The sequence below is a fragment of the Aulonocara stuartgranti genome (assembly GCF_965226115.1).
Source record: "Aulonocara stuartgranti genome assembly, chromosome: 10".
Lineage (NCBI taxonomy): Eukaryota > Metazoa > Chordata > Actinopteri > Cichliformes > Cichlidae > Aulonocara > Aulonocara stuartgranti.
Genome location: NC_138946.1, coordinates 3,330,419 through 3,357,844, shown reverse-complemented (window position 1 = coordinate 3,357,844; position 27,426 = coordinate 3,330,419). Strand labels below are relative to the sequence as shown.

Below are 27,426 nucleotides of genomic sequence, written 5' to 3'. Positions count from 1 at the left end.
AAACTGGACCGGAGAAGGTGCACCTTCAAAAGTAAAATTTGTGCCTCAGCATGTTTCAAAAGGAGCAACTTTTTGAAGGGTACTATTGCTTGAATAGTTGCTGGCAACTGTGGACGACTGCTGTAATCACGAGGGGGGATTTGCTAACCTGTCACACGTGTTCTCCTGCAGGAGGTTGCCAGATGGTCGCGGACCAGTGCAACTGAGGCCTTATTCACTTGTCCAAGCCAGACAAATCAACGTTGCTAGCAGTCACATGTCTGCAAAGGCAGTTACATGTTCGTGTCACATTTTAAACACAGACTTAGAAGTAGCATGTCCCACTTTTATATTGTCTATGATTCAACATCAGCAGACTAATAGCTTAAGGTTGGATTTGAGCTGAAAAACCAAACAATCCTTCTGCTTCTTGTTTTTTAGAGCTAATATTAGCTAATGCGGGCCTGCTAATACAAAATGCTAGCTCTGCTAAGTCCTATTTAGCATCATTAAATTATTCAAACGAGGTCTAGTAACTTCACCGTCCATTTTCATAGTACTTGATGTTTAATAACCATATTAGATGAACTCATTAACCATCAGTAAACAACATAATTACAAAATATGCATAGCTAACATTTGCTTTTTAGAGTAATGAAATCTCATAGCAGATTTTTATTTATGTAGCCAAATTAAAGCTAGCTAGCTAAGTCAACTTTACAGCTGACTTTGACTTAGCAGACCTTAATGTTGGCATACATAACATGAGATGCAGAAGTATATTGTCAGTTTTGTGTGCTGAATACCTAAACACTGTTTCATAGATATTAGCTTACACACAAACACAAGTAATAATATTATCACTGCAAATAGCAATCACAGATTTTTCAAGGCTTTTTTAGTTCATATTTTGTATCTCTGTCTTTTCTGGGTGAGGAAAAAAAAAATCATGTTAATCAGGGTTTACAAAACGCTGGGTACGCTGATGAGCCAGGTGTAAATTACCATGTGATCTCTCTGTGCAATGACATCCAATCAATGGGCCTTTCCAGCTGCACTTTCGGAAATTAAACCCAATGAGCAAAAGTGGCACCCATCCATCTCTGTGCTACACTTCCCAACGTAGAATCCCACAGATTGGCCGTCATTATCCAGACAGATCACGTGTTAACAGCATGAAGTGGAAACAGGCTCTTAATGAGCAGCAGCACATGTAATCTACCTCTGCTTGAAAAACAGCCAGTTTATCCTATGACATCCAAGATCGTAATCAAAATGCTTTTACTCACACACCAATGAACCGATTTCAGAGCTTTACCCTCTGAAGCACCGCTGTGTACACATTTTTTTTCCAGAATAGCTCCCAACCACGGAGTTTATATCCGACCAAACCAGGAAGCCGATATGTCTCAACTGAAGTTTACAGAACCAGCTTTAAAATGACTGACAGCAGACTGGGTGATATTTTGGTTTCAGAATCGCCCTTTAATAAAAAGATCCTTCACACGAGACATTAATAAATGAGTCGAACACAATGATTTCCCCGTCCCATGTTTGATTTAATAAGTGTTATGGAAAAATAACTTCCGGTTCACTGAGTTCAGACTGCCGAGGTTCATCTTCAGGCTTCCCCTCGTTCTGAACTCTGACATCACATCCTCTCGACCGGGGTCAGACCCAGGATGTCGAAGCTTTTGGCCATGATGGCTGCAGTAGCTTCGCAGAGCAGCATCCTCCACATGTTGATCTTGATCACCTCACCTGAAAAGGTAAAAACAGACAAACGGAGGAAATCAAAGGCGTGTTCGAGTTTATATCTCTTGAACTATCGGATTATTTTCTCAGTAAATACGCATTTTACAAAAGTGCTAGCACAAACCAATCCCATGATGAGTGTTTAACAGGACTTTATTTCCCCATTTATTGTCCTTATGTAGAGGATAAGAAATAACAAGGCAGCTAAAAGATACAAATTCTGAAACAAAATAAAATTAAGGCGGCGATGATGGGAAAAAAGACAGAATAATAAACAGAGGTGAGGTGAGACTGAAGCGGTCAGAGGTGCACTAGACAGCGAGACTAATAAACGACAAAAAGATCAGAGGGCGTGTTTAATGATGCCGCCATCACCCGGCAGCATCAAATAAAAATCAGTGACCTGAACATCTGCATCCGCACACAGCAGCCGTGACAGCCTCGCACTGTCAGACGGAGAAGAAATCCAATAGAAATTAAGTCGTTAATGAGCAGCAGAGGAGCGTTACACAGACAGGTCGTTAAAGGGGCGTGAACGTGGACCCAAACAAGCCGACATCCTGGTGTGCGGTGATGCGACAAGGATGGAGACAGGAGAAGATTTTTTTCCATTTAGTAATTAAACACACACTGGTCTGTGGATCGCCATTTTCTCCATGTTGATTTGTTGAAGCCGGCAGTGATCATGTTCCAACGAGAAGGTGGAGTTACTCTTAGGTCACTCTTACTAACAGGCTGAACGAACTCGGCCAGTTTAAAAGATGATAATGGACCCAGCAAAGTGCTTCAAAGCTGCATTCTATTTAACAACCACCAGAGGGCGACTGTTCTGGCTGGAGAAAGAATTGCAGCCCTCGGCTGTGAAGGTTCTCAGTCATCCAGGTCATGGTAGTCTAAAGAGCTTGGAAAGAAAAACTTCTGGACTTCTTTAAGTTGCTTGAAGACGTTTCACCTCTCATCTGAAAAGCTTCTTCAGTTCTAAGGTCAAATGGTGGAGAGTCCCAGATTTAAGCCCTGTGGGAGTTTCCCCCAAGGGGGTCACGAACCCCCTAGCCCCACCCTATCATGTGATTTCCTGAGGTCAAGCTGGTCTTCAAGCAACTTAAAGAAGTCCAGATGCTCTTCTCCAAGCGTTTTAGAATTCCAGCCCTCGGCTCCTGGGATTTTTGTCCTCAGCCATCACTTTCCTTTAACATCAATCTCAAACTGAAAGCAAGGCCGCTCTATGATCTGCACACAGAATCGCAGGCTTTGTTTGTCCATCTCCGAAAAAGATCGTGTAACGTCATTACAAAGAAACGTTGCTGTAGTAAATCTAAGAAACCCACCAGCAAGGCGCTCTGGGCTCGAACGACCTTACACTGGTGTAGTCTAATAAGCCGTGGGCTCTTTGTTAGCAGGAAGGCTGTACAATGAGTCAGCCCTCAGCTCAGACTAACAGTCCAGACATCCTCTCTCTCATCAGGATTCACTGACGACCTGCAACACATCGATTCCTTCTGCAAAAGCAACAGTGAAAAGTCGAAAATTCAAACCCTTCTTTGCAGCTTCATACTAAACAGTCGGGTCTGGATCCTTTGGCCATCCAATAGGACCTTGGCTCAAACTTTTGTTCTGACCACATTATGCCAAGTTTATTATTTCAAAGTTTGGACAGCTTTGGTTTTGTTTTACAATTTAGGACACAGAAAAGAAAACCAAAGAATTTAAGTACTTTAGAAACACAACTTGGAGTAACTTTTAAAAGCACATTATGAGAGGAAAAGACGTCATATCAAACCAAACTCTGAATATTCAAATCAAAGTGAAGAAAAAAAACGATCATCGGATGCACTAAACAACCAACACGCGAACACCAAACTGAAGTTTGGACCCTGACCAGAGAGTTGTCCCCCTGAAACTGATCTAAACTTCGACCCAGCTCACCCGTCTGCCGGTCCTTCTCCACGCAGTAGCAGCTGTCGTAGAACTCTGTGAAGGTGGTGGCGAGCTCGTACACGTAGTCGCACAGCGTGTGGAGGAGCAGGTCGTCCAGAATCTTCTGCAGGATCTCCGGGAAACGCTGGATGCACTTCCCCAACTTCCACTCCTTGTCGTGGTCCAAGAGGATCTCCGTGGTCTCTGCCGCCTTCTTCAGCGTGGCCTCGTCGATTTTGGCCAGACGGGTGATGGACCTGCGAGAGGAAGACAAACGTTTAAAAACCAGTTAAAGAGTCCAGGCTAAAAAGAAAACGACTGGGAGGGCTGTGCTGTCTAACACCTATAGCCTCAAATAGTTAATAGTTATGAGACGGGTAAATCTACTACAAAGGCCCATGAAAACGCTCAGAACCAACACCTGATGATCTCCAGCAGTGATTTTGTGAAGAGCTCAAAGACTTAATGTTAAAGGCAGATACCAAATATAATTGTTCTGTGACATTCAGGAGAATATCAGAGCAACAAATGATGGACAAACCAAGTCCTGAGACAGTTTATTACTTATCCAAACATCGGCATGAATCAGTTCAACTCAAAGACTAATGGGCTTTTACTTGTGATGGTTTTGATGTTTAAAGCAGGGAGAGTCGCAGTGGTTAGCTCCAGTATCCTGCACTCTCATTGGTTGTTGACCACTCCAAAGTTGGTTTAACTCAGGACCCGCCTACTTCATATGAACAGCGGTTATTCTGCTCAACGTGACTTTAAATCACTAAATATCAATGACCTTCGACAGTTTCCACGTCACTGGTCACCAAAACCCTTTCACACGCCCCCGATCTCCTGCTGGTGATAGGATGAGAACTCTGCTTTGGAAAAAATGTATAAAACAAGTCAAACCGGTCTGATTCTCCAAGCATCCACTCGGCCACAGTTATCCCATCGTGTTCCCAATAACGATCCATCTTTTATCCAAACCAAGCAGAAGCCGGCTTATAAAAATGACCCGTTGATAGTTCATCGTTTTCTCTTTTTATCCTCCACCTCAACAATGAATAAACCAATTTTAGGAAAATACATGAAAGAAGTGATGTTGGGGTTCATGTTGAGGAAACCCAACATCTCCTAAAACACTGATTAAGCTCAGTTTTTTCCTTCTGTGTCCATGTTCAGTTAAACTGGACAGCCCAGCTCATGGTTTTAAGTTCTGCTTCTGTCCATTTTTCTCTCTCTTCTTCTTCTCTGAATCTTGAACGGCACAGCAGGGGGCAGCTGCCGTCACTGAGTGCTCTATTGACTGAACGCACGAACATCGAATCCTCTCAGGCGAGCCTGCTCACCCCTCCCGGTTGGAGGGGAAAAAAAAAAAAAAGAGAGAGAGAGAGGGGATCAATCCTTTGCCGGGCGCTCTGCCACCCCGACTAACTCCTCCGGGAAGCTGGAGAGGAAGATCAGTGCAGCTCTTGTGCAGCCTGGAGACGCTCAGTCGATGGAGGGGATAAGGGTGAGGACAAATTGGGTCTCACTGAGTGGAAATACCCCAAAGACTAATCCCAAGCCACAACGATCGCAGAGGGTCTGGCGAGGCCGATCTGATACGAGTAATGAAAGTATACTGGTGCTGATGGGAGGTTCTCGTACAGGACAGACGAGAAAAATGGAGGCACTTGATTTAACTTTCAGGATAGTTTCAGTGTCCTAAACTCAGGGTCAAGCAATAGTTCATATAACCGATGGACAGATTACTAAACAGACCGGCTTCTGCATTGCTACATAACTAATCTTAGCAGCAATGCCGCTCATTATTTTACACTGGGTTTGATGGGCTGCATGAAAAGAGCTGCAACAGAGGCGCAAAGCTGCAACTTTCCACTTTATCTCTGGATTTAGTCCGAATCTGAATCTTCAAGTGTAAAGTGAAGCCAAGACTAAGGTCGTCTCAGTGACTGTCAAATGCCAAGACTGCTGGAGAAGACTGAGGTGGCACAAAGACAGGATGGAGTGGGCCACCCAGGTTAAATGTGGAACTCCTGGTACTCAGCCGGGACTCGTCATCCATTCCTCTAAGACTTTCAAACCTTTCCTGTCAGCCAATAACTTTGAACCCTGAGTACACATGTTTGATTTACCTCAGTTTTCATGTGCACTTCAGTAAGGTTGCAAACACTCGACACTTCATTAGCTCCTTTAGGGCTGTATAACAGATCAGGACTTCCGATTGGTCCACGCTCGTTTAGATCCAGGCTGTTCTAAACTTCAGAACTCGTCTAAATCTATATGCTATTTGTATCCTTGTGTGCCTGACTGTGTGCGGGAACACGTGCACTTCTTAAATCTTTTTTATCTAAACTAAGTATTAAAAGTTGTAGTGAACCCTGACCTGATGCGGGTGAAGGCGTAGAGGAGATACGCCGCCGTGTTGCCTCGGTCGTCCAGCATCTTATCAAACGAGAAGACGTAGTCGTTGTTGCGGTTGTGGGAGAGGTCGGCGTATTTGATGCAGCCGAAGGCGACGGCCCTCTGAGCCTTCGTGAGCTCCTCTGGAGTCAGGACCTGCAGAAAGAAGGTTTTCTTTTATTAAAGCAGACAATCTCTCCCCATCACCGCCTTCGCCCGGCGTGCTTTATGGCATTAAAAATGCTGATAAGTGTCGTTTTAATCAGCTTGTAATTACTGAAGGCAGTGCTTCACCTTCTGCTTCCAACAGTTAAACCAGTGAGATGAATTTAATCCAAATAATGAAACCAATTTACAATCCTCGGGCAGAGATTAAATTGACTTATTGAGTCATAGCCTTCCCTTGAATCTGTGTGTGACGTGTTTGATACCGTAGGGAGTGAAGAGGAGGATTATGAAGATTTCGTGATAGTGATTAAAAACAACAAAAAAAACTGCAGTCAAGCAGAACACAGCAGATAGAAGAAGTGACGTGACAGGACAAAGATTAATGGCACAGGTGAAAACAGGGCTGCGAGTAACGGGCAGGTTAGATTTAAGGTCAGATTTGGAACAAATGGCCACTTTTCCACTGCAGAAACTTCCAACGTTTACACAAACTGGCCTTCGTCTGCTCCTCCAGCTGTTCCCACTGTTACATACGATCAACTGAACTTTCAAATCATTTTGAGATCGACTGAAACACCAAAATAGAGCTCGAAAAAAACAAAGATAAATATGATGGGAATACTGGTTATGTAACGTAACTCGGGCTCTATGACCAGAGGTGCACAGAGATGACCGGGTTCAAGCTTTTTCGGCCGATGTACGAGGAGGACATTTGTCCAGTTTCTGATTTTTTCAGATAATATGGAAATTAACTGTGAAAATATCCTGCAGTCTACATAAACAGAAATTCACATTAACTACGTATATTCAGGGTTTGAAATAGGGTTGGGCGATATTTTACAACCAACAAGCGTCAGTCCAATAATCGACGATGGGGGTATATTCACGCATGCGCAGACTTTTGATGGGCGGAGCAATGTAATCATGCATGGACTGATTTGTGCATTTACAACACAGAAGTCCAAACATGGACGAACTAATTTCCCCCCAAAAATTAGTGCTGTCAGTGTTGACGCATTAATGTGGCATTACCATTAATGCCATTAAAATTTTAACACCCTCAACCCATCTGGAGCGCAGAAACGTTGGACAAACTGCCCGAAATGTGTTGACAGAGACATTTCAGGGATTTTGACTCTGTGCTCCAGACGGGTTGTTAATCACATTAGTTGTGATGATGGTGCGCTAACGCTGACAGCACTAAAAAAGAAATATAAAAGTTGCCAATTTGGGATTTCTTTGGCTTTAAACTAGATGAAAGAGGTAAACCTAAGGATGTAACCAAAGCGGTGTGCCGCTTGTGCAGACGTATAGCGAGCAAAGTACTCAAACGCGACTAACTTTGTTTCTTCTGTTGACTGCTTCCATTAGCTCCATCACTATTAGCAAACTGCCTCAAATAAATAAATCGCCCTTGTAAAAACGGCCGCCGATAGTCGATATATTCATCCAATCGCCAAACTCTACTTTGCAGTCACTCTGCTTTTCTAAATTAGATCCAAGAGTCTGAGAGTGACTGCAGTGAGGTCGACTGTGATTGTTTGTAGACAGGTTGCCTCCCACAACGCAACCTGTGCAATCAGCTTATGACCCAAAGTGGTCGAACAGCGAGTGGTCGAGTGTAAACCTCTGGTTGAACAGCTGTTTACAACATCGAATATGCGATCGCTTATTTTTCCTGAACAGAAAGACAAATCAAGCACTAAAACCTGCAGTTCCGCTAATGTCCACTAGAGGCCGCCTCCAAAAGTGAGTCAGTCCCCATGGACATGTTAAGATGACCAACCTTACAGCCGTAAATAAATCTTCACAGCCCGCTATTAAATACAGTTTTGGTCTCCATCAATACTTTCCACCTTCAACAACTACAATGGGTGAATTTATGTAATTATTCCCAGCGGAGGAACAATTCTGGGCTTTGAGATTCTGGAATATAAAAATGTAAACATAAATATTTTATGAAATGATTGCAGTAAGTGTTTTTAATCATCCTGGCATTCACAGACATTTGTCTCTGGGCCGAATCTTCAATTTTCACTCCATTTATGAACCAAATCCTAAATTCAAATCCCCCTCCTGCTCCAGAGCCTCTAAAAGACATCAATGCGTTTTCAAAATTACCGCAGCAGATACAAGGTTTTCTCATTTTTGTCCCATCTTTTCAAAAGTGTCGAGGGGAAAAAGTTTGAAGTGGAAATTTCCGAAATGTTCTATAAAAATATGAATCTTTAAAACTCTGCCTTCCCCTCCTTTCATTGCATTCTGCCCTGAATCTTAATCCCATCTTTCAAACGGGGCTTGATGTTCTTTTATTTAGTACTAGAAGGTGTATGTTACTTCGCTGAGCTCTCAGAGTGGCTCCAAAGAAACAATAGATCTCATCCCCCTGGTAGCTGTGACCTGCTGATTCAAGGACAAACCTTCAATGTTTTATAAAATCTTGGATCCTTTATTGAATTACAGCAGAACAGAGCGAGCTCTGAGAGTTTAAAGGGAAGCCTCTATAATCCAAGACTGAGAAGCCTCTACTCTAAGAGTGTAGGAGAAAAGAAATAGCCTTAAAGACACATTCAGACGTTTAATAAGCTGGAGCCAGAAGTACTCGACAACTGGTACAAAGACTAGCCAACTGATTACTCGTCTTATCAAAGAAAGGCACTTTATTTTAATTCTCTTTGTATTTAGTCAGAAATTAAACATATTTATCACCATTTTTTGCTCCTAATACACAATTATTTCTTTTAAATGAGATATCCTGATCAAGGGGTGCAGTGATTCTCCAAAACCAGCGTCTGGGCCGTACCACTAGTTTCTTTAGAAGAGGGTCAGTGACATAAAACAGGCCTGACCCATTTTTCTGATGTGTTTATATTAACATTTACTCAGATTACACGCATATCTTTGGAGTAAGTTTTACTTACATGTGGAGCTGCTGTTTTGAAACGTGAGTGAGGAAGACTGATGGTCTTATTTTGATGTAGTAAGAGGAAGACAAACCATTGAAGAGTGCAGATTAGAGAAAATCCTAAATAAATTCAAACTCGTGCACCCAATTCTTGTTTTAAAAGGTGAAGATAAAAATAAATGTATAAAGTAAAACATATACTAGAATCTTTAGAGGATCTAGTGTCGTTAGGTCCAGAACACCTGATTACCAGGTCATACAGCTTAACGGGGTGCTTTAGTGACCTCATCCACCATATCCAATCAAAACGGAGAACCAGGAATGAGAAATGCTAAAATAAACATGAATATAAACCTTTCTGAGACCCTCAGAGTCCAGCAGAGCTATAGGTGGATGTTTATGACCAAATGGGTTTTTGACTAATATTCTACTCAACCTGGCGACACGTTAGCGTTTTATGTACGCGCCTTGAAAATAAGCGACTAATCAGCTGAGCTGTTACATCCAGCAGATTCTCAGACCAGTTTAATCGATCCCAGATGGCCTGAGTGTTTGTCAGTTTGCGATGCTGAACATACGTTAGCTGTGTGACTTTTTCAGAAAACCTGACCTCTGACCTTGAGGTTACCTGTAGAGGCACCTGTGGTTTTAATTTGAATTTAATTCATAAACACTGCCTGATGCCTGCCCGGCGCTTCAGCCTGATGGAGAAAAAGAATGAACGGCTGAAGTGGTTGAAGGATTATTTTGAACAGTGAATCATGCAAAGCTACTTTGCAAATAAAAATATGGAGCTAGAATGAGGAGAAGAGGCCCCGCCATGCTTAGAAAGGTTCCTGCTCTGCACTACGAGCTAAAAAAAACCCAAAACTGAGTTGCAAACTCAACAATCGGTCCCTGCAGCGAGAAATTCTTACAGTCTGGTCTGAAAGGCGCTTTTCTAACAGCCACAAAAGGACAGGTCAGGGCCGGAGAGGCCAGGATGTGTGTGACACACGGGGCAGGATGAGACAGGAAGGGCCAGAAAATAACAGGAAATAAAAGCACCAAACACAGAAGACAAAAAAATGAGGAGAGAGCAAAGTGTGAAACATCACAACTGCTGAAAACAAACATGAAGGAGCAGCAGTGTTAGAGAGCGGGCTGAGGTTCACGGAGGCCACGGCTGGGGTTTGTTTTTAATGAGGCCGGGTTAGCAGATGGTAGACGTGGGCACCGACCCAGACGGAGCGAGGAGCGCCGGGCCGGAGGGGCCTGCAGGGGAGCTGGCACCGGCTTCCGGCAACCTTCTCAGCATTAAAATTGCTGCAGTTCAACTGAAAGTCAGCGACTGCTTGCACCACACCTAGTGCTCCACGTAATAACTTAACCGGGTCAGGTTCTCTTGTTTTTCTCCTCTTTAAAAAAAAAAAAAAAAAAAAATCTCCCTGCAAGTTTAACATCACAGAAACACCTCAGCACCAGCAGGTGAGACACGGCGAGTCAAAGTAACGGGAACGTCGAGAGCCTCGCTGTGTGAGGCGGAGAGAGCGGCTAACATGGCCCGGGGAGGGAAGAAAAGGATGTAAACAGGTATTTTCTGAGTTGAATCAGGCAGGAAACACTTCCCACCTCCAAACAACCAAACAAGCAGCTCTTAACGAGGTCCGGGCGAGCCGGTGATGGAGGATCGGGGCCGGGCGGCGGCGGCGTGGTTTGGTTTGAGGAAACAGAGAGGAGGGAAAACCGGACGGGAAACACGCTGGCAGAAGTTTGTTTTTCTGAAGAATGACTTTAGAAAAAGGAAAATAAACAACTCGAGGCTCGAAAGACTCGAAGGACTCTCCGCTGACAAACGCTCAATCCACCGAAGATAAAAAAAACGTGAAGTCTGACATTCGTCTGAGCCCTGAAATGGGATCACTGGGTCATCAGTCAAAACGCAGAGGCGCTCAGCAGAGAGTCAGGAAGTTTATGACACACAACTTCCTGCTTTATCTGTGCAAAAACTTCCATTTAACACAGAATATCTGCTGAACTCAAGCAAACTGAGGCAGTCAGCTTCCCTTTTACCCTCCACTAACCTCTGGTTTCCCATGATGCACTTTGCCTCTGTGTTTACACACCAGTCAGCTTTTTATCATTAATTATTACTAATCTCTGTCCCTCTTCCAGTGTCTTTGTCCTCCTCTCACCCCCAATGGCTCTAACAGAGATGGCCCCGCCCCTCACTGAGCCTGGTTCTGCTGGAGGTTTCTTCCTGTTAAAAGGGAGTTTTTCCTTCCCACAGTCGCCAAAGTGCTCATAGGGGTCATATGATTGTTGGGGTTTTCTCTGTATTACTGTTGGGGAGGACTCTTATATACACTTTACAGTATAACACACATAGTATACTATATAAATACATCTGAAGGGAATATGAAGACTCACTATGGGAATGGATGGAAAGTAAAAAGAAGACGTGGAAAAACTTCAGAAACAAGGAAAAGTGGGAGCATCTAAAGCACGACCACATGGTGATGAACGTTAGCTTGTTTTTAGCGATGTCGTAGCTATATGAGCCGTTAGACGCACGTGTCACATGACTTCAGTTCAGGATCACCAGGTAGCCTAACGAGCACATCTTTGGACTGTGGGAGGACAAAGAAAGAAAAAATAAACATTTTCTGTGTGTTCTCCTAAACGTCGATGTTTTTAGTTAACGAAGCGAAACGCTCGTCCCATCGAGCCTCAAGCTTCACGTCTCCCGTCCTCTCGAGGTCTTTTTAAAGCTCCACGTGTGTGTGGTGAATATTTAACCACGAGTCGTCCTGCTGATTCAAACTCGATCGATGGCGGGAAGTCTTTTTTTATTCTTCCTCCTGGGTTACATCTGCTGGAATAACTCCTGTTATTGCGATGATGTTATATCCATATTCTGTGTCAAATATTTTATCTTTTATAAGCAGATGTTTGGAGCGGCGAGGGACGCCGTCCAGCGAGTCGCTCATTATTTCTTCCCCGAGCCCGGCTTTCGATTCGCTCCGACGAGGCTTATTTTACAGTAATGACCACCTCGCTCTACAGTAGCCATTAATTCTTCCCGCTCTCATCCCGCTCAGAGAGAGCCAAACTTGGGAGCTTTCTCATCTCGTCCAGACACACTGAGGCTGAAACGCCACCGCCCGGCTGCTTCCCTCTCATCCTCTCAGCCCCGTGTGGTCCTTTCATCCTCCTCTGCTCATGTGTGAGCTCAAACCTCTGCAAACACTTTTCCTCTCGGCTGTTTTGAGTCATTAATCCAAACAAGAGCAGAACCGTTTGTGTCTGATTGGTCAATTTCACACTGATCGTCCGCTGATGAGTCAACAACAGGAAAACAATCATTCCGGTTTGTAACCTGATCTGTTTTTCATGCCCTCTTTGAGCTCTCCACCTCCACCACACGTTAAAGGCACACGTTTAGAAGTAGCACCGGCTCTTCCTGCTCAGAATACACTGGTTACCTCATACTGGGCTGTACTGGGACCCCAGGTTTGGTCTGTTTAAAGATCCAATGGGATATTCCCATTGATAACCTGTTTTTTTTTTTTATGTGAAGGCGATGTACCAAACTGTAATATTCAGACGTTACCAGCAGCCTATGGACCGACCCGGGCCCAAAGAATGTGCCGTTTCCTTATGTTTGAGCAGTGATCATGAGGAAAAAGTTACATGCAGCTCGTTTTAAGGTCACGCTGCAAGTTGTTATTGTATCTATTTTATAATAAGTTAAGGCCCAAAACATTTTTACTGATAATAATAAAAAGACATTTGATGATTAATTCAGTCCATAATATGGCCCCTGAGAAGCATATTTACGATGTAAGATGAGGAAAACATCCAATTTTCAATATTGTCTTCTTTAAAAATCTGACCTGTTACCTTCTTGTTGTGCCTACTTTCAAGTATTTGTAGGTAAATATAAAGGTAGATTATTTATTTATTAAAAATGAAATGATGTTTAATTACACCCGTGTTATGAAGTGTTACCTTTTTTCTTTTAATTTCTTTGTGCGCTTTTCTTATGTTGGAGTGCTTTTGACCTCTCAGGGCCACCGTAGAAGTGTTCTTGCTTACGTCATCTCGTGGAAATTATATCTGAGTTGAAATGCTCGTTGGCCAGTTAGTTACTCTAACTGGGACTGTTGGTGAGGGCCGTCCCAGTTTCTCGTGTGGAGCCTGAACTCCTCGCTGCCGTGTGAACAGGTGAGGATTTTCTTAAACTTCCCATCAGGTTTTTGTTCTGCCGCGTCTGCAGCCTCACCTTGTCTCGCTCCTTCTCCTTCAGCTTGTCCATGGACCTCTTCAGTCCCTCGTCCAGCAGGTCCATCAGCCTCACCGTGTCTCCAGAACGAGTCTTAAACTTCTTCCTGTGGAGGAAACGGCAGAAACAGCGGCTCAGTGCGAGGACGCCGGGTTACAAACCACCTGCAGGGGAACCAGTAATGGAGCTGCTGCAGTTTCACATCCCCAACCTGAACCAGCAGAGGTTCCACTTCCTGTCTCCAATAATTATCATGACAGCAAACTATTAGATTACTTCTGCTCGCCTCGGGGCGATACATTTTGTACAATCAAGCAAATCAGCTAAGCATTACAAGCCGAGCACGAGCCAAAAATTTAATAACCCCCGCCTCCCCTCCCTCCTCTGTTTACTCGCAGCTATAACGGCTCCCCCCGTGGCTGCGTTAAGCTCTTATTGTCTGGATGAGCGATTATGAGAACAGCGTGATAAATTTCTAATGGAGTCTGCCGTAGTGCAGACATAGTGGGGCCAATTTACGCCCCCTCAGGTTACCGCGGGGCATTTAGCGGCACTTAGTTATGGCCTCCGCGAAGCGTAACGTCAGCCCGCCGCCTGAACCCAGCGCTTCTTCTCAGGTCGACTGATTAGGAATAAACAACAACGTGACAGATAAGCGGTCAAATCACAAATCTGCTCACCAATCAGAGCGCAGCGATCGCTCACACGACGACACGATAAAACCCAACGCTCAGAGACGAGGTGCTCAAAGTGCACGACAAAAAAAACGGGAACGCGGCGGGAAAAATATATCTGAGGTGTTAAAGTTTATGAACGTGATGACTTGGAATCTACAAATAGATAAAAGAAGAAGAAGAAACAAGAGGAGGAGGCGTGGAAGAAAATGGAGGTTTGATATAAGCAGCGAGAGGACAAAAGAACAGGAGGACATAAAGACAGTGGAGGAAGAGTGAAATGAAAATGTTGAAGAACAAGAAGAATAAGAAGAAGCTCCAGAAAAGGGAAAAAAAAATCAAAGAAAAAGTTAAAGCAGCGGCAGAAGAAAGAAAACGAGGAAATAAGTGGAAGAGGAGGAGGAAAATAGGAGGAAAGGGAGAAGGACGAGGAACGCAGGAGGAGGAGTAGACGAAGAAAAAAATGAAGATAAAGAGGAAAGATGGAGAGAGGAGGAAGACGCAATGGGAAGGAGAAAATGAAGGAAGCGAACGAGCACTGCTGAAGGAGGAAATAAGTGGAGGAAGAGGAGGAGTTAAACAGAAGAACAGAAAAGTTTAATTAAACAAGCAGAAGAAGAACGAGAAGAAAGGAAGAGGAGGAGGAAGGAGACAAGTAAAGAAGATGAAAGAGGAGGAAGGAATAATAACAACACGGACTCTGAGTGAACTTTTTCATCACTGCTGTCCTCCTCTTGCTCCTCCTCTTGCTCCTCCCCTTGCTCCTCCTCTTGCTCCTCCCCCTCACATGCTGAGTAAGGCAGGCTCTGCGATTCGCTGCAAACGACTAAGCTGTTTGTGGGGCAGTGGCTGAAAATCCTGCGTTTGATTCATCGACGCAGAAAAATAAATAAATAAATAAAACGAGCCTTTATGTGAGCAGCGGGAAACACAGGAAGTCTGCCCGTCTGGCGAGCAGAGACCTCGGATCTGAAGTTGGCTTTAGACACATTATTTTTTAAAACCCCAAAAAGCAGTTTTATTGTTTTAATGTTTGTTACGTGTAGTTATTCATTTACTCGTTTACTTTGTGGCATTCCAAAACCGCCGCAGAGCGCCCTCTGGTGGACAAACTACATAACGCGGCTGCAGGGCGTTCCTCCCGGCTCTTCATTTATCAGCCAATCAGGCGGGCTCTCATAATTGAGCCCTATTTTAGAATTTTGACTTCCCTGACCATCCACGGATGAGGTCAGGGGCGGAGTTATAAGTGCGCAGTGGGCGTCGTCCAAGGGCAAGACCTAACCACGTACACCTCTGCATTGAATCCATGTAGAAACTATGGCGTAGCCTTCGCGAGCGGCCGACACTAAAACACTAGTGGCAGGCTGTCCCCGGGGAGGCGGTCCTTTTAAACCTCAGAGTCGTCACATGATCCACCTCAGGTGCTTCAAACCCCACTCACACTTTGTCCCCAGTGACAATGCCCCACCCCTTTTTTCCACCCCTTTTCTCAGCACCACCTCCCCAGTGTGTCTCCACCCGGTGATGTCATACCTGGCAACAGTCGGGTACCTGCGGCCCTCACACAGCACTCAGAAAAACAAACTCTACTGTCAGAGCGTGTTTTGAACTCACTTGTCCTCCCCCAACACCACTCCAAAGCCAGCGTGCTCCACCCGGGTCACTTTGGGGTCGTACCAGCCGATCAGCTGAGCTGCGGCGAACACCACCTGGAAGTGCGTGCTCTGGAGGGGAAAACACACCCTCCAAACGTCATGTTCAGGAAAGAGACGGAGCTCAGACTTAAATCCAAACCCTCTGTGGTCGCGTCTCCACCTACCTGTCCACTGTCAGTGACGTAGATGATGATGTCGGCCTTCTCTTCAAAGATTCGTTGGCGAATGGCCGCGAGGTCTGACGTGTCGTAGGTGTAGCCCCCGTCTGACTTGACGACGGTGAGGGGGATGGGCTGCCCTGGGGGGAAGACGACCTTACGACCCTCGTCGAGCTCCATCAGGCCTGAGGTGGAGATTTAAAAGGATGGAGGTGGTTTAATGAGAAGGTCCAGTCAGTCCAAAAAAGACAAGGAGATAAAAACAGGAGGGCACCAAACATTCATGAGGCAATGCTGCCACCTGGTGGTGACACTCAGAAACTACAGGCTGCACTTTATTATCCACTGAAAGAAGAAAAACTGATTCTATAAAGATTTCTCTAAAAACCCAAGTCAGTGTGATCAAGGGAACAAATAAGCTCTATTTCTGGTAACCCTAAATGCTCAGAAATGCCCTCCGTGACCTTTGACCTGCTGCACACTGACCTTTCTTCTCAAACTCCTTCACCACCTCAACCATCAGGTCCTGGTAGTACGACTCTCCTCTCTCGATGAGCTCGATGTCCAGGCAGTCGTAAATTTTCTGAAACTCTGGAGAAATTAAAAAAAAGAAATAATTAAAACCTGTCACAGGTAGACGGGCTGCTCTAAAGAGGGGGAGGAGCTCCAACGGGTTAAACCCGTCCTCGTGTCACATGACTAATTTAAGGCCAGCGGCTCTGAATGAGGGACGAGTGTTTCATTCCTGTTAGCATGAAAGGCTAAAACCCGACGTACCTGTCCTGGACACGTCACAGATGAGGTTCCAGGCTTTGATGAACTCCGGCTCTTTGCTCTGCAGTTTGACGACACACTGGTACGCCCGCTTCTTAAACTCCTCGTCCGTGTCAAAGCGCTTCTTTGACTCCTGAACGAGAGCACGAGAGACTGTCAGCTCCCTCGTTTCACTGTCACAGTCAAAGCTGAGAAAACGTGTCTCCCACACAATAACTCCAGTTCATCTAATGAAGCCACGAGAACATTTTCCCCTCACACTGAACATGTTCAGAAGCCTCCGGGTCGGTTTAATTTGGGGCTTTTTTCTTATTTCTGCAGCATTTCTGAGCTTTAATACCTTCACAGTTACAGGAAACGTTGACATGAAACCTTCAGGGCTGAAGACGCGTCTAAGCTGCACCAGATTCATGTCTGTACCCGAACATTTGATCAGTGTCATGAATGCAGAAACTTCAAAAAGTGCATTCTGGGCAAACTTTCAGGGCTCGCATCACCATGTGGGACAGGTGGCTGTCCCAGGTCAACTTTCTGGCTCAAAGGAACAACGGCAGCCACATCTTTTTGTGTTTGAGTCCGTTTTTTTTTTTCCACAGAACTTAAATCTGTTTTTCAGCCCTGAAAGTTTCATGTGAACATGCGATCGTGGCTCAAGAGTTGGCAGTTCGTCTTGTAATCGGAAGGCTGCTGGTTCGAGCCCCGGCTGTGGCTACAATGTAGCTGCCATCACCAGTGTGTGAATGTGTGGATGACTGAATGCAGTGTAAAGCGCTTTGGGGTCATAGGGACTAAGTAAGTGCGAAGTTATGATGGTTAAAAAACTGCACTTGGGGTAAAAACCTTAAAGGGTCCTAACCCCACATGGGATTTTCCCAAAAGCAGCCCGATCACACACAGAGACGGGATGAGCATGAACTGACTTTGTAGAAGGCCTGCAGGTCACCGATGGGAGGGGAGACGGTCAGGTAGTCTGGAAACATGTCCTGCAGGTGGGCGATCAGCATCCCAAACTGGGTACCCCAGTCCCCCACGTGGTTCAGCCTGCAGAAATAAAAACTAACTTTTTAGATTTTATTTCTTGAAAGGTTTTTAACGTTCGCAGCTACGACACAGCGAGCGCGGCCAAGCTGACCTGAGGACTTCGTATCCCAGAAACTCAAACAATCGGCACATGCTGTCCCCGATGATGGTGGAGCGCAGGTGACCCACGTGCATCTCTTTGGCGATGTTTGGAGATGAGAAATCCACCACCACCTGAATGCAACACAAACACACAGGAACTGATAAATGCAGACGCTGAGACGGGTAAACCCATCACAGGTGAACTCAACCAGCTCCACGTTTTTATTCCTGGACTCTATCAGAGCAGCTTTGCATGAGTCATGGTTCATAATAAGCCTATTTTATGTTTGATCAGCGCCGTTTTGGTGTGTTTAATCAAACTTTTTGACATCCGCCTTAAACCACACACGTTTTTACTTCCTGTCACAGCTTCAGTTTAAAAGCAATCTTCTTCTTTCCAGTGTTGCATTAATATTAATTTCTGTCTCTATAGAAAAAGCTTATTTTGGATTCTCCCTCATTCACATCCTCCACCTCCTCCTTCTCTTCTCTGCTTTTGTGAGCATACACACATTTTTTATGTCGCACTTTATATGAATAATTTCAACTCCACACAGATAAATGTGAACATGACTTTTACAGCACCAAAATAATTAAATGAGTAAGTGTGGTTCTTTATTTTTGTAACTGAAATAAATAAATTAATAAAATAATCTAATCTATCCATTTTCTGGTTCCTGCTATATTAAACTGAGCTCCTCACCTCATCTCTGCGTCCAGATTGCCTTCACAGGAAGCTCATTTCTACAAGTTTTATGAAAATGTTTTATTTATTAAGAAAAAAATTTAATTTTCCTTTTCACAACTTGTAAAAAATATTTAAAATGTGAACCTAAAATCTGCTGTAATTTGCTTTGATGTCACTCTATAAACTGTTATTGTTTGTGTGCGTTCGTGGAAGGCTTTTATTGTGAAAGGCAAGGACTGAAACAATAAAACTGGTGGGCGGGGCCTCTGTGGTACTCTCTTTGACATCACACAGAGCCAAGAGTAGAAAAAATGCGCGTGAAACTGTGTTGAATACCAGATAATTAGACACAAATAATTAAATCAAATGTTAAAAAAGGGATCAAAGACTTCCGAGGTTAACTAAAAAGGAAAAACATGGCGGGAAAATGACTTCAGCATGTGCACAGACCTTCTTCTTGGATGGCAGTGGTGGGGGTTGCACTCCGTTAATCAACAAGTTGCTCAGCTGTTTGGACACAAATGTCTTCTGCAGGTAGATGTTGATGAAACCTGAAAGAGAACTTTTTTTAGACTCACTTTTTAGGCATTTATTTACTCTAGTTTTAAATCTTTTAATATTTATACAAAACAAAGAATTATTTCTCTTTAAATATGTACACATTTGACAAGGTTCTAAATTAAATTAAATTAAACTAAACTAAACAAGAAAAAGTTGCATTTCCTGCGAAAATGCAGTGTGAATGCCGTGTCGTGGAAATCGGCTTCCGAAAACAACTGAAGAAGCAGAACTGTCTGCTGAAAACATGCTGCAATGGGCGAGAGTGGAACCAGCCCTCCTGCTCATCTCACTGAGCTAAAACACAGCTCAACACAGCTGGCATTACCAGAAAGAGCTGAACAGTTTAAAATTTGAATGGTGAAAACTGTCAGAGTAGTTAACCAGCAAAGAAACGGAGCAACTAGAATAATAAGGTAGAAGAAGAAGAAAGTTTAAAGAGAAACAGGAACTTAATAGCGTTCCTGTTACTATAATTGTGTGAATGCCGTGATGTCTGTGTTGACATCATTAAAAGGCGGAGTCTCTACCTGGCCCCGCGACCTCCGTTTTCTGGACGAGTTCGTTGTCTGGAAGATTTTTGATAATCTTCTCTGCGATCTCCCTCGGGTTCATCTTTATCCCCTTTGCCTTCAGCATCTGCAACCCGACAGCCAGAGACAGTCTGAAGCAAAGCTTTTTAATCTGACCTGCTGAGACCAGGACACACTGCACTGCTCAAATACAATCCTCTAATTTGACTCAATGCAGCTGCAGCTTTTAAAACTGTAAAAATCATAGTAAGCTATTAGAAATCACAATAAGCAACCAGAAATGAAAATAAGCCACAATAATTCATAACAAGCCACCATAACAACAATAATTCATAATAAGCCACCATAAACCATAATAAGCCACCATAGATCATAATAAGTTGTACAGTGTCCTTGGGTGCTTTGAAAGGCGCTATTTAAATAAAATGTATTATTATTATTATTATAAACCATTAAACATAAACTCGTCAGTTTTCGGGCGTGGCGGTCTAACCTGGGACATGCTCATGGCGCTGTTGCACTGGTAGTCCCCAAACTTGGCCTGCTGGCTGGGCGCAATAGAAAGTGGCGGGTTGTCGAGCTCGGGGCAGGAGGCCTGGATGGCCTCGCCGAAGACCTCCTGAAGTCGCTGGTTGATGTTTAACATGGCTTTGCCGCGTTGACTCAGTGAGTCTTCCTGCAGACTCTGAGGACAGCACAGAAAGGTTTAATGGTTTTTCATCAATGTGCTTTTCTCAGGTTAAGATTAAAACGCCTCAGGACATCTTTCAGCAGAGCGCCACTCACCTTCTTCAGGATGTTGAGGCGGTACTTGAGTCGGGCGTTTTCCTCCTGCAGCTCTTCCAGGCGTGGAGATGGACTGAGGTTCTGGGAGTTTTCAAGATTTTTGATCTCTGCAGACAGACGCTGGATCTCTTGCTCCTAGATATCAAAATATTTCCAATTTCCAAGAAAGACACTGAGAAAGAAAGTTCCAACTGGAGCTGCTCAAGAAGCTTTAACGCGCTCCTATAAATAGTAAATATTTTTACACCGAGTTCCAGCCTGAGAAAATGCTTTAGGGTCTTAAATGCTGCCCATTTTTAAAAGGAACTGTGGAAGTATAAATATTTTTACCTCTATGGCTACGAGCATTACATCAATGATCATTAAAAGAGGACCGAGTTAGCACCCTGTGGTACACCTCAGGAATTATAAAGACACATATATTCATAACCTTTAACTCTTTTTCTGTATTTCACTGTTGATCTCTTATACACCTGTTTTTGATATTTGTAAACTACTGTGCAAAAGTCTTGAGCCACCCCTAAATTTTTTTAAAAATCTTTTTCTTTGGATATTAGCCGTTTCGTTTTTACTCCAATATATATACCTGACCATTATCAGATGTGGGGGGTGGGGTATGTGGTAAGCCAGTTAACATGACCATGAATCATTTAAGTATAAAACAAGGAACTTAATTCAACAAATGAATCAATTTAATTGCGAGAACTTAAGACTCACGTTCGGACTTCAATTACAACTTTGGTTTTTAAAATAACTTTAAACACATTTTTTTTATTAGAAAAAAAAAAAAAAAAAAAAAAAAAACAGCCTTGGGTTATGTGAGATTAGACACACTTTCACTTTCTTCAGCTAAACAACATCTGCATTCTTTTTAACCCAAATAATAAATGTTTTGACTCAGCAGAGAAACCTGCCAGTTGACTTTCTCCCATCAAATCTTCTCAGATCAGGTAGCTGATACATTTTCAAAGCCATTTTAAGGCAATATACAGAAAATAAGGAATTTAATGAGTCCCTGGATACATGGTGGTCAGGTGGGCAAGAGAGCTGAGCAAATAATAACTGTATGTATAATGTATAAAAAGTTAATAATACATTTTAACAATTTCGACAGGGTGCACAGCAAAGTTAATATAACCAACTTAGACTAAAATTACACTTGAAAAACATTTTAGTTAAGAAAATAAAAATTAGAAAATATTTTCTATACGAGTTAAAACGAAACTAAACAATTTGTGAACTTGGAAAACTAAAATAAAATAAAAATTACATGTTTAGTTTTTCAACCTTGTCAGGGCCCGGGGCTAGCGATCTTTTCAGTTGGGCTACCAAAATCTCTCTCTGCCCTGCCCGTCGGGCTATTGTAGGAAGGAAAAATATATGTCAATGCTTTTGCATTCTTTCAGAAATGTAGCTGGGTAATTATGTCATTGGCATCGGTGAGCCACTGTCAATATGTGACATATTGAAGTCGCATTTGAATTTGCGCTTGTTTTTTTGCTTTCACTTTGCAATCGTGCGAACTGTGTATAGAGAGCGACAGCACTGATCTGTGAGTGATGATAATTTGTGCACCAATTCCTCTGACATCGTCTTATTAATCGTTAGCTTACTATGCAAACATGACAAGTGAAATCTCCCGCAGCTTAAACATGTGAGAGGTTGATCGCGCAGAGAATCGCTGAGCTTATGTGAGTGTGTAAAAGCATTTCAGTTCTGCTGAGCCAAATAAGACAGGTCAGGGTGAAGAAGTGACAGCCAAAGAAAAGCTTACCACAAAACGGAGAAGTTATGACAAATCAGACTATAAGGCAACAAGAAAGTGCAGCTTTATGGTTTCATGGACAAAAGAATTTCTGTGGCTGCAATATGACGAACTATATAACCGGGGCTGCACATAAGTGGTCCGCAGGTGCGCATTCGCTGTCAAAATAAAAAAACACGCACAAGATAAGAAGTTGCAACGCGTGTTTGCGTACATAGGATTTTCAGGAGGAGGACAGACATTTGTTTAGAACTCTTAAAGATGTCGAAGACGCTCCTTTAAGCAATTACTGTGATGTTCCTCCACCTCCAAAGAAATGTCAGAAGGAGTCCGAACCACAAAAGAAGCGCGTATTCTCGGAAAAGTAGTTGCAGGAGGTGAGCTGGCTTCAAACAAATGATGAACGCACAGAGATGTGGTGCGGAATGTGCCGTGAAAATCCCACTCTAGCGGACAAAAACAGCTTTTTATATGGACGCAAACGCGCGTTGCAACTTCTTATCTGGTGTGTGTCTTTTATTTTGACAGTGAATGCGCACATGCGGACCATTTATGTGCACCCGTGTAAATAACATGTGTGTTGCCGGGTGTGTTGTTGGTTTTCTCTCGATTTCTGAGTCGACAAGCGCCTTTGTTACTGGGACCAGTCATTTTAAGAAAGGCCCCCATTAGAAATGGATTATTGCTCAGTCTGCAATATCTTTCCCAGAACAAACACCAATTGCAAATAACATACTAAAAATAAACCTGAAAAATCTGTTTAGAACAGCTACTATGTTGCAAAGAGTGAACGACCACTGGCACAATGTAGCAGTCTTTGCAAACTTCAAACAGCAAACGGCCTCGATCTTGGTTCCACTTGTCTCTTACCCGTGACTTCAGCGGAAATTTCAAATTCAGGATCTGACACAGACTGATTCAAGTCCTACACAGTTCTTACAAGTTCATAGAAATTTCTGTTCAATTAGAACCAAATATTTGAGTTGATGATTGTCATTTTTATACAATGTTGTAATTTGTTTTTCAACAATTTTTGATTAATGTTTTGTTTCTGTTACCATATTATACTTTAATGTATAATATGGTAACAGAAACAAAACATCAATCAACAAATTGCTCTCTTTTTTATTCGGGCTACTTAAATTTATTTTGGGCTACCAAAACCTGAAGAGTCCCTGCCCGAAGGGCTACCAGGGACTTTGAAATTTTGCGAGCCCTGCTTGTAATATTTGTTATAGCTTAGCTGATGAGGCTTTTATGGAATTTCAATGTCTGCAAGACTGAGAGTCAACAAGTAAAAGATTAAAAACGAAAGTAAAATTAAACGTTTCAAGCAATAAAAATTAACATGAAGCAAACCTGTTTTCAAAAACAACTGAAACTAAACTGAATTCAAAACTGAAAATGGCAACAAAGTAAAAAAATAAGAAAATACAAAACTATCCCTCCACCAAAAGACCGACCACACAGCAGGACGACCTTCAGTACGCCATATAACTGAGTAATTAATAACTACTTCTTATCAAACAATAAAGCGAGTTACTCTTTTTCCAGCAGCTCAAGCTGCGCTGTGCAGTCTGCTGAAAACAAAATGCAAAAACACCCACATCACATTTACGCTTCAGTTTATTCATAAAAGCGTCTCCAAAATCAGATGAAAGCGCCACACAAAACAGAAGGAAAATTAGGAACCGACAACTTTACCTAAAGTCCACTGAACAGAAGTGAGCCTCGGAGTTCAGAAACACATCGCTGTGGTGACTTTTAAAGTCTAGCCCAGGTCGGGCTGGTGACACACCAACAAAGTGATAACGAAGCAGACCTGCAAGTCTTTAAAGCGCACATCGTTCACCAAAGCAAAACTGAAAGTATTTGTTTTACAATGTGCGCTCAACAGCTGATGCAAGAAATGCTTTCATTGCAAACCAGAAAGACGAGCGCTCTTTAAGCTGCCATCAAACGTGTTTAAATACCTGGTAACAGGAACTATTTCAGAAAGGCCTTAAAGAGACACTGTTCAAAAGAATAAAGAAAGTTAGTTAAACTTCTGAATTATTGATGTTATCAGTTAGTATCAGAGGTTATTAATCAGGTTCAGCTGCTTTGGTGTTATTGACGTTAACCAGGTGCAACGATGAGGCAACGCTCGCCTGATCCGACTGAACGCCTCGGAGACGTTATGTTTCAGCCCGTCCAACGCCTCCAAACCTCGGACTGAGCACAAGCTCGCTGACGCCCTGGTTAGATATCCAGCATGATTTTTTCCCCACACCTTTGTGTTTGTGAAAGTGTATTAAAACCTGCTTAATCTCCACTAGAGGGCAGCAAACACCACCTTAATGCTTAGATTTCACAGTAAGGGCTGCTCATGTTTTTATATCAGATATTGGGTAAATGTGACATTATGTTTTTTCATATTGTGAAACATGCTAGTAAACAAACTCAGGCAGACTAACTGTAATTTAAAGGCTGCATGAAAAAATCCTCACATATGTGACTCTGCAGGTTAGTGCAGGATAAAAAGGTTACTTTGCTGCAATGTGGTGGATTTAAAGTGGAGAACCGTGTGTGACTGGTGCACAGTGGCTGTGGGTTCATGGTCACAGTTAGCTTACATCAAGTGTAGCAGAGATTCATATAAAGTTTAGCTGATGATGCTGTGATTCTGACTGAATTCCACTATCATATTAACTTCATACCGTCTAGTATAAACACAGCATAAACAGTGTACTGTGGGTGTAGAGGATGGAAATCAGCCAGGACTACTATTGCATCTACATCTGCTCACATCTGGCTGACCTCAGTTGTGTACATCCACAGAGAGCAGCAGGTCAGCTGATCACAGCCTGTACACTAAGAAAATCTACTGGAGCTTTCAATAGAAATTATTATGAGTTGTGATTCTTTTCCCCACACAGAGGCATGACAACTGATTCCTCCACCTGCTGAATCCACTTTAACGCCTGACTGGACACATTTTCCTGTTTAAACACAAAGTCACCCTCTACAATGTAGGTAACACAAAATACAGCTTTCTTCTATTTTCCTTATTTTTCTTCAGATTCAAACTACAATTAGAATTAAAAAGTTTGTATTCCCAACGACTGATATTATTTTATCATTATGTCAATAAAGCACAAGGTTCAGTTAGCTTTGCATAAAAACAGGTGGTAAAAATGTCCTTCAAGGAGATACTTATACTTTCTTACTAGTACATTTCAAACTTGGTACTTTTTTTATTTTTAAAACAGGATTATCTGCACTTCTACTTAAGTACAGAATATGTCCTTACGGTGGGTGGGTGGGGTAATTTATTGATTCATATACATATCATATATCATAAAAGCTCCCAAAAAGGAATGTGAAATATTTATTTTTCTGAAAAATAAGTTTGATGCCAGGGTTAAGTAGAGAAAAATGTTCTCGCCAGACTCAATTTAAAAATCTTCCGATTTAACTCCTTTCATTTTCAGTAGTCACTCATCTTTCTGGGCTCCACTGTGCACAGGTGATAGCCAATCACATCTGGTAAGTTCGGCATATATGTGACTTACAATAACGAAGCACAGCTCTTTAACAAGTAAAAACTCTTCATGCCATTCCTCCTTCATGCGCTGTCAAAGCAGTGTCCTCGAACAAATCAAAGGGACCTCCGACTACAACAAGACACGTTTGATTTAACAAACTTAACCCGAATTTGACACTAATGCATAGATATTCAATCAAAGCATGTCTGGTTTACTCGACACTGCACCTATTCAATAAAAAGCCCAAAAGTCTTAAATTAGTACTTTTTTTTCATTAAGTCTGGCAGAACTTTGGAATGTTGCTATCCGGCGGCAGGATGCGCATTTAGCCCTACAGCTCGCATTAACCGCTGACCTGTTGCTGCAGCCGGGCCGTGTACTCGGTCACAGGGTCTCCCATGTTCCTGAAGCTCTGCGGAGAAACTCTTCTGTCTGCTGGACTTGGAATCTCGTGGCTGACGAAATACAAACCGGAGGAAAGGAAGAAGCCCGTAACTTTACAGTCCACTTCCGGTGCCGGGGAGCGCTTCTTCCTCGCTGCATTGCGCCGGATTGAGAGCGCCTCCTGCTGTATCGGAGCTTCCAGGCGCGATTTCAGTGGATGTTTTAGCCAAAATGACTTTTATGTGTGTCATGTGGTAAGTATCACTAAAAACACAACCACTGGCACGATAAGACTTACAAAAGATACGAAGAATATAAGATGTTGGACTGTCATCAATTAACAGACATGCATTTGCAGCAGTGTGATGTTGCACTGAATGTGCATGGGAGTATTACCAATTATAAATTTAAACAATATGAAATCAATTTGATGAATATATAAAAATATTAACCCTCTCGAGGCAGGCGTTGCCGATTTGCAACAGTTAAAAACTAACAACCTGATTACCCCACATTCATATTTTATGAGTTTTTCATTTACTCAGAAGTACCACTGCAGGACTTGGTTGTGCATTAGCAACAAAAAACTTAATTTGAGCCTGAGAGGGTTAAAAAGATCAAATAGATGGTCTCAGGGGGATGTCATCCTCTCTCCTGCTGCTTGTTTGTGTGCGTAGTTTGATTTTTAGGTCAACTTACAAAGAGCTGCAGCTGTTAAACATTTTAACTTTTTTCTATCTACTAAATCAATGTATCACTGTTATCAGAAATGTCAGAAAATGAGCACAATAAGCTGGTGTGTTTGCATGAAGAAAATCTTGGTCTTGAATCTCTTTACCTTTTACTTTGGTTGGAGAGTGACTGGTTTTGTCTCAGGATCAAATCTTTGCTTTTTTGTAGATGATGTGATTCCGCTCATATCAGCTCAACAATACAATGTATTTAAAAAAATAATTTAAAAAATCACTTTTTTTCCTTCTCTCCAGTTAATGACTGGCATGTAGTCCTAAAATTGTCAGCATATAATAAAAGAAAAGGGCCCAAGTCCAGAACCCTGTGGTGTCCCACAGGAGTAATTAAGCTAATTAGACATGCAAGCCAACAATTTAATGCCAAGTTTTCAGATACCAGCATTTTAATAGTCATCTTGAAACCTCTCTTGATCATTAGGATTTCAGAGAAATAAAATTGCCTTTATCATCTCTGCTATCATGGATTTCGGGACAGGAAGAAAAACACACAACACACGAGTAGAAGAGAAGAACTTTTTTTATATGTTGTGAAACTACAAAACATATCGTTTGTTTTTTGTGCTGGTGAAATATTTACAACTCTGGTCGACAGTACAGTGTCTGAGAATAAAATTCACAGCTTTTCAGGACTCTTACGATAAAAAGGAAAAAAAAAAAAA

At 42.7% G+C, this 27,426-nt stretch overlaps 1 protein-coding gene across 2 annotated transcripts; it reads right to left on the bottom strand.

Annotated features, from left to right (window-relative positions):
- Positions 1 to 1,443: 1,443 nt before the first annotated feature.
- rars1 (arginyl-tRNA synthetase 1) lies at positions 1,444 to 26,170 on the bottom strand. Of its 2 annotated transcripts, none has more exons than XM_082549722.1 (15): positions 25,987 to 26,170; positions 20,340 to 20,474; positions 20,047 to 20,238; positions 19,551 to 19,659; positions 18,913 to 19,013; positions 17,785 to 17,906; positions 17,573 to 17,693; positions 16,656 to 16,785; positions 16,365 to 16,469; positions 15,885 to 16,063; positions 15,680 to 15,789; positions 13,389 to 13,494; positions 6,035 to 6,207; positions 3,661 to 3,908; positions 1,444 to 1,740 (listed from the first exon to the last, which is right to left on the bottom strand). In XM_082549722.1, exons 1-15 carry the CDS (start codon positions 26,029 to 26,031, stop codon positions 1,631 to 1,633), a joined length of 1,986 nt encoding a protein of 661 aa, XP_082405848.1. In that variant the 5' UTR covers positions 26,032 to 26,170; the 3' UTR covers positions 1,444 to 1,630. The 2 variants fall into 2 exon arrangements, with proteins under 2 accessions (XP_082405848.1, XP_082405849.1); XM_082549723.1 differs by lacking the exon at positions 25,987 to 26,170 and adding an exon at positions 23,809 to 23,940.
- Positions 26,171 to 27,426: the final 1,256 nt, after the last annotated feature.

What these genes read in the sequence shown, in the direction of transcription:
- rars1 (XM_082549722.1), bottom strand. Translation starts at nt 26,031, where the DNA reads ATGGGAGACCCTGTGACCGAGTACACGGCCCGGCTGCAGCAACAG. An exon ending in GCCTCAACATCCTGAAGAAG is followed by an intron (nt 20,239 to 20,339) that starts GTGAGTGGCGCT and finishes TGCTGTCCTCAG; the next exon opens with AGTCTGCAGGAAGACTCACT. An exon ending in GAAGGAGTTTGAGAAGAAAG is followed by an intron (nt 16,064 to 16,364) that starts GTCAGTGTGCAG and finishes TCTCCACCTCAG; the next exon opens with GCCTGATGGAGCTCGACGAG.